Source organism: Gekko japonicus, unplaced genomic scaffold (assembly GCF_001447785.1).
Source record: "Gekko japonicus isolate JY-2015 unplaced genomic scaffold, Gekko_japonicus_V1.1 scaffold1275, whole genome shotgun sequence".
Lineage (NCBI taxonomy): Eukaryota > Metazoa > Chordata > Lepidosauria > Squamata > Gekkonidae > Gekko > Gekko japonicus.
The window spans coordinates 25,233-32,970 of NW_015177051.1; the positions used below are offsets into that span (position 1 = coordinate 25,233).

The 7,738-nt window shown below is 41.3% G+C and overlaps 1 protein-coding gene across 1 annotated transcript in view; it reads left to right on the plus strand.

Annotated features, from left to right (window-relative positions):
- The first annotated feature begins 901 nt into the window (after positions 1 to 901).
- The window catches only part of FAM151B (family with sequence similarity 151 member B), a 33,282-nt gene continuing 26,445 nt past the window's right edge, over positions 902 to 7,738 (plus strand). The window contains exon 1 of the mRNA XM_015428111.1: positions 902 to 978. Within this exon, the coding sequence (XP_015283597.1) occupies positions 960 to 978 (19 nt within the window). The 5' untranslated portion in view covers positions 902 to 959. The remainder of the gene's footprint in view (positions 979 to 7,738) is intronic.

Sequence of the window (7,738 nt, forward strand, 5' to 3'; positions counted from 1 at the left end):
TATACACACCACCCGGCACCTAGGGTCCCATTGGAGGGTTTGAATTTCCCGCCAAGGTTCTATTGGTGGACTCGAGGTGGACTAGGATCCGAGGTCCCCTTTGTGTTTGGGGACCAAGCTCATGCTTTAGCCGCGGACCCCTAGTGGCAGTCCGCATACATAACAGTGGTATATCCATAAACTGCACCAAGCTTTATTGTTCTGAAAACCCTAATGGAAGGATGGCCATCATTTCCATCCTGGAATCCAGCAGATTTGTTTCCTTGGTAGCTAGCTGTGCTTTTAACAAAGGCAATGTGATCAGACTATGCCCCAGACTGAGAAAAGTCTGTACTGGACTGATAAAAATGCACCCACTTACTCAAGGTCCAATTATCTGTGCAGTAGTAAGCATCAAAATATCTTTGTTTTCCTGTAACTGATCATTAAAAGTTCTTTGTGACCATAACTACCGAATCCCAATTAAGCTCTTTCAGACCTGCGTTAATTGAAATAAGAGAAAGAGGTCAAGCAGTCAGAGGATGGTTTCCTTATTTGGATGGATAAAAAACAAGGATGTCACTTTCAAATCTCCATCATCACCTCATTTCTGTAGAGAACAAACAACCCGCAGGCTAAAGCGCGCCCTTGTATTGCTTGGAAAGGCTTCAGTGAGTTCTTGGCTGGTCTCTTTAGTCAGAAGCAGGAGAGCTTCTGGGTACTTTTTATTTTAAAGGGGCCGTGCCACATGAGAAACAAGCTACCTCTTCGGGCTTGGTAAGAGTGACTCGACTGGCCTCGCCCTGCCAGCTGTGCCTCCTTTCGTAGCGCTGCAAGGGACGGGAGCGGCCAGGAAGGGGTGTAGCTCTTTTGTCTCGGGGGTTTCGCCTTCCCAGCCAGGCTTTGCCCGTCCTTGCTAACTCCGGCCTTTGCTGGCTTCATCGCATTTTACAAGACTCTGACTCCTTCGCGGGTCGGCTATGGCCGGGGCCGAGCAGGGTAAGCGCTGTGCCCCGCCCCTCGTGGCGAATGTGACGTGCAGGGCGGGGAGACCGACTCTTCCTCCGCCCCCTCCGCAGGTTGGAAGCGGACCCCTCTGAGGGGATAGTAGTTGCGCGGTGGGTCTTCTTTGAAAGAAGGGAGGGAAATTTCTTCCAAAAAGAGGCGCGAGTTCAGCGAGAGGAAGACTAATTTGACTGACGTCAAGCTGGGTGTATGTCTTTGTTCTGTATTTATTTTTTTTTTAAAAAGGTTCGGTGGTTTCCGTGGGTGTGTGTATCCTGCTAAAGATGCACCCGTAGCCCAGAATAAAAATGGTAAATAGCAGGGCAGCCTTCCTGAAATGGGAAAAGATACCTTACATGGGGTTTTCGCATTTTACAGGGTTTTGTTTTAAAAAAAAAACAAAAAAAAAACCAACCAACCAAACACAACCATCCATCTGTATCAATCGTGTCAACTGAGGCGGATGTTTATTATGAGACTTGATCTGCGGTAGAGCCAGAATATTTTTAGGTGGGGTAGCCGTGTTGGTCTGAAGCGGCAGAACAAAGTTTGAGTCCAGTGGCACCTTTAAAGACCAACAACGTTTTATTCGAGGTATAAGCTTTTGTGGACTCAAATTTGTGTCCAGGATATTTTTGCCAGGGAGGTCATGGCAGCGATATATGGCTTTTCCTACTTTTTTAGTCTCAAAACTATCCAGCCATTTAAGCAAAGTGGGTAACAAGGGCTACCTGACAAACTGAATGATTGAACAGGAACTTGAACGTAATTATTTAACACATTTTTATTCAGGCCTTTGTCCAAGAAGCTCAGGGGAGCCTGCATTGTCCCCGAGGCCTCCATGTGATCCTCAAAACAATGCTATTAAACTAGGCTAGGCTAAGAAAGAATGTAACCCAAGGCCCAAGGTAACCCAGCAAGCTTCACGCTACAGTTGGGATTTGAACCTGCATCTTCCAGAACCTAGTCCAGCCATCTGGTTGTTACATCACATTGATGCTTAATAATTTGGTTAACACACTTCACTGGTTTAAGATGGCTGTAGTTCATGAATTTTGATGCCACCATAAGGGTACTCCTTTGGGGGGGGGGCTTTGCAACAGGCTGATGCTGCCATTGCTCTGGAATTTATATGTAGTGGCTCCAAATGTATTTTGAGTAAAGGTTGTTCATCAGTTACAATATATTAAGAACATAAGAGACGCCAATGTTGGATCAGGCCAAAGGCCCATCCAGTCCAACACTTTGTCACACAGTGGCCAAAAATACCAGGTGCCATCAGGAGGTCCACCAGTGAGGCCAGGACATTAGAAGCCCTCCCACTGTTGGCCCCGCAAGCACCAAGAAGACAGAGCATCACTTGCCCCAGAGTCCCTATCTATACCTTGTGGCTAATAGCCACTGATGGACCTCTGCTCCATATGCTTATCTAATTCCCTTTTGAAGCCATCCATGCTTGTAGCCGCCACCACTTCCTGTGGCAGGGAATTCCATGTGTTAATCACTCTTTGGGTGAAGAAGTACTTCCTTTTATCCGTTCTAACCCGACCGCTCAGCAATTTCATGGAGTGCCCACGAGTTCTTGTATTGTGAGAAAGGGAGAAAAGTACCTCTTTCTCTACCAGCTCTATCCCATGCATAATCTTATAAACCTCAATCATGTCACCCCTCAGTCGTCGTTTCTCCAAGCTAAAGAGCCCTAAGCGCTTTAACCTTTCCTCATAAGGAAAGTGTTCCAACCCTTTTATCATTCGAGTTGCCCTTTTCTGCACTTTTTCCAAAGCTATAATATCCTTTTTAAGGTGTGGTGACCAGAACTGCACACAGAACTGCACACAGTATTCCACAGTCTGTCCCCACTGCTCAACCACTCTTACAGTTAGGAAGTTTCTCCTGATATTTAGCCGGTAATGACCCCGTTGTAATTTCCACCCATTAGATCTAGTCTTGCAATCCGGAGCAAGAGAGGAGATTTGGGGGTAGAGTCTAGAGAGGGATCTCAGCTGGGGACAGTGCTATAGCAAAGCAGATATTTTCTCCAGCGGAACTGGTATCTGTAATCAGTTGTAATTCCAGGAAATCTCTATGCCCCACCTGGAGGTTGGCAACCCTAACTCTACCTGGGGTCTTGGAAAGCCACTGACAGAGAATTCTCACCTTGATAGTCTAACTCAACATAATAGCTCAACTGTGTGGCCTACTTGTATTTACAGTGTAACTTCTGAAGTGGGGACTCACTGAAAGATTAGAATTATACAAAATGCAGTTTTTCTACAGAAAAGTAGACCTTACTTCATACTACAGTGGTGGTTTGAATCTGGGTATCTGAGAACCTAGTCAAGTCATCTAACCACTAGGTTACATCGGTGCTTAATTGTTTGACTTAATCGGACACACTTCACATATCTGGTTAAATTGGCGATGTTCAAGTTCCCACTTCAGATATTAGTTGAAACAGATACATACACACAAAACAGAAGAACTGAATATCTTTAGAAATATAAAATCCCTACCAACTATAGGTGGTAAGTGATTGTAGATAGCCATATTAGTCTGCAGAAACATTTTTAAAGCAAAAGTTTTAAAAGTTGTGTAATAATATTTAATATGACCAAAATTTAGCAGAATAGTGTGAATGTTTTTGCATTATCCAGAACTCTTTACTAGGCCCTGTACAAGTAAAGGGAAGGGAAGTGAAACAAAAAGTTATTTCAGGGTGCTGTAGAAATACCCCAATACTGCAGTTTGTAGAGTCTTCAAAAGGAAAGCAGGAGGATACATTGCAGATTTACAGCATATATCCTAAAAAGAGACACACCCCTTTAATCTCAGAAGGGTTTAATTCTTTTTAGGACTACACTCGGTTAGGTGGTGTTGGATACAGAACAGTTTTGCATGTTGAATCAAAGGCTGCTGGCACAAAAAAGAAAAAAAACAACCTTTCTCTTTTTGTAAATATAAAAGGCAGCTGTTTGTCAAGTCTCTGTCCAGCACTAATTGAGACACAAAAGTACTTTGAAAGGTAGGGCACAAAAAAATTGTGATACTTTACATTAATAGAGGCAGAGCTCAATTTGTAATATTCCACTTGGTAAAGAGTCAGTGAAAATCAAATTGGGTAATATAGCCAGTTGGTAAGATAGCCAATTACTGGTTTAAGGCCAGTAATAAATAGAATGCCATTTGAAGAGCTTGTCCCCATTAACTTGAACTATCACTTTCTTTGATGGGTATATTTAATATTTTACAAAACTGACAGAAATTGAAGGTAGACATATTGGTTCCCAGAAAAATAACTAACAAGATGGATAATCCTTCAATTAGAGGACTGGATACAGAGAAATGTTTGGCCAGACATCCAAAAGACAGCAAAGTAGGTGCCACTGCCAGGCTCAAGGGGGAGAGCATTCTGAAGGTGAGACACCACCACAGGAAAAAGGCCATCTCTGGTTGCCAGCTACCTTAGCTTGACAGAGGCACAGAGAGCAGGAAGGTCTTAAGTGGTTGGCTGGACGGTACAGGAAGAGGTCGACATGGTAAAAAGTCCTAAGTCTTCAGCATGTAATGGAATACAAGATTTATTTCTTTAAAACATTTCAGTAATGATCCACCCAATTCAGGGTCCCCAATGCTGTTAGACATTGTTATTTAGGAAAATCATTACATTTGCTAGTTTAGAACTATAGAGAAGAAATCTGAGCATTTAATAAAGATGCCTTTATAGCTTTAGTTTTATGAGTTCTTCATGTCAAAATGTGCACGCAAATTACTGACTTGCCTTTCCAGAGTTTTTGATCGCAACAATATTTCCTTTGTTAATGGGATTTTGCAAGAGAATACATATAGAAAACGTTTTCCAACAGGGAGATGCTAATTGGAATATGGTAGCTGATTTTTTACTTTGGTAATGCTGAAAAACTAGAATAATCTGTTTGAAATAGATGAAAGGGTAGTATAATGAGAGATGAGGTTTGTAAGAACAACCCACACAAGATGAATGTTGTACACTTCCACTTCAGTATAACAGAGCTTATTGTTAAAATTTTTCTCCTTAAGGCTTGAAGGCTGTTCTGTACTGAAATTAAACTGTACATATCTGTTGGTGTACTTGCACAGTGATTTAACACTGGCAGCAATCACCTTATTGTGGAAAAGGGGAGAGATAGAGATGTAAAATTTCCAGGAATTTTGAAGCTTGGAAAACCCCCCAGCTTTTTCCTTTTTTTTTCGGGGGGGGGGGGACATAAATTTTTGGGAAAATTTAAAAAAAATGCTACACTAGCACTTTTTTTTTCTTTTCCAGATTGAAAGTCATTCTGTTACTTTAGGAACATAAAATATGACTATGGACATTTTACTTGGCATGAAATTATCACAACTAGCATATTAAAAATATAGTGTATCCAAACAATTATTACAAACAGAATTTACTTTTAAAATAATATTTATTTGTAATTGTAACAAATGGAGTAACAATCTCCTGAACTGTTTACTAGTTTATGTGGAACAGACAAAAAAACCTCCAAAAAACAATTTTTAAAAATCCAGAAGTAGCAATTATTCATATTTTCCCTCCACAGTATTAAATAAAAATAAAAAAACCCATTCTCATAAAAAGAATTGAAGAGGGGGGAAGTGTATAGAAGGGATTTGGAAGGGATTTAGAAATGATTTGTAAAAAATTTGAACACCTTGTCTTAAAATATTTTATTCATCATGTTAAAATAAAACGTTCCATAATCAGGTTTTTTTCCCTTTTATTTTATTTTTTCAATTTTTCCAATTTTTCAGAAAAAAACAAAAAAAGTCTTCAGGGGGGGGAAACGGAAAAAACCCACCTTTTTCCCTGAATTTTTCCAGGTTTTTTCCGGGCCTTCACATCTCTAGGCAGAGATAGCCTTCTGTAGGGAGGATATTTATGTTGTTGTTAGGTAAGAGCTCCCATAATGTAATGTTCTTCCATGAGAAAGTATTCATACATACAGAAGACTCGTATGTCTGGAGAAAGAATAGACAATAATCCTGGTTCATGATGTCTAGCTTTCTGTGTGCAGGTTGGGGTTTTTATTGTGTTTTTTTTTGTATAGAGCATTCAGTCATGTGAGTATTCACTTGCAGTGTAAAGTAGCATGGTCTGACACACGTTTACTAGCTCAGCTGCTATTCGTGAGAACTAGTTACAGTACCATTCTATCGCATCTAAATTCACTGAAATAAAAGACTGGAGTAATTCTCTGACTCAGAATTTTTATTTACATTCTGCATTTGTATGATTGGGATATTTAGGTTCCACTTTTCATTTTTTTGTTCCAGACTTCACCATCTTGTAAATAATAGCTCTTTCATTTGGACAATACTGTTAGAAGGGGTTGTTACAGTTTTATTTATGGCACTAGTATATTCTCCCTCTGAGGTGGAGGACATCTTGTGGGTGATTCCCAGCCATCACTTAGGGAGGCAGGACTAATTTCAATTACTTCCTGTTTCCTGTAGTGGGAGTCACCCTAGGCTCAGTTCTTTTCCTGCCTCAGAAGGGAGAGCAGCTAGGTGTAGGCTCTGCCTAACCCTAACTTTCTGAGTTAACTTACTTTCACTTTCTCCTTCCATCTTTGCTGTTCCCTTTCTCTGAAGAAACTTTTAAAAAATCATTTTCTTCTTCTTTCTTATATGTTATCCTCTTTTCTCCCCCCCTTTGGAGGTTGAGCATTGCCGGGCCAGTTGTTCTCTTAATGGGAGGGGATCTCACAGACCACCTTCCATGGCATTAAGAGAGGATAGCAATGGATTTCTCTCCACTCCGGAGATAGAGGGCGTGGCGGTGGCCGACGCTCAACCAGCAGAGCAAGGTGAGGATGGCATTCCAAAGCGCGCCATACAGCTGCACACCCCTGCAGCATTTACGGAGTCCGCACCAGCCTCAGCGGCCATTTTGGAGTCCACTATGCTTTAAGACGGGAATGGCGAGCAGAGCCTAACATGGCGCACCCCGAGACCTATGGTTCAATGGGGTTCATCAAGCTAGGCGTGATTGTGCCGATAATGCTCAAGGGGACGAGGAAGATGACGAGTTGCAGAGCGGTAATATTGGCAATCCCAGGTCTGTCCCCTTATTTCCAAATGTTCTTTATAAGAGTCATGGGGGAGGAAATAGCACATTTCTGCAGATCAGGGGGCCATGGGGCTGCTATATCCACCTCCCCCTTCTCCTCTCCTTGGAGGCACAAGAACAGAGTCAGCTGTCCCACCAAAGCTGCACAAACAGGGTTCCCCAAGGAGCACTGCCTATTTGATCCGCCTTCATGTGAGAGGGATAGCCTCTCACATGTCTCTGGTGAGAAGGAGGGGGGGATTTTCATGTAATGACAGTGAATAGGGGGAAATGATTGTCTCAGACCAGTCCTTTAGATATTTCTTTTTTGTTGTTGTACCCATTAGGTACACTTTTATTATTTTTCATATTATACACAAACATACATACAACATATAACAAACATCCACTTACACACATAAAACATACAAAGAGATCAGTATATTTTCTTATAACTCTATTACCATATTTAAAAATTTATATGGGTTTGCTTAAGTTTCTGTATACTCTTATCTTTTTACCATAGTTTCTATTTGACTAAAAGAGATTAATAATACCAAAAATTTCATTACTTTAAACTATGCATTTATATTGTACCAGTCATACAGTTTTTTCCATGTCTTTTGAAATGTTGGGTCTGTTGTCCCTCTCATCAACGATGACAGT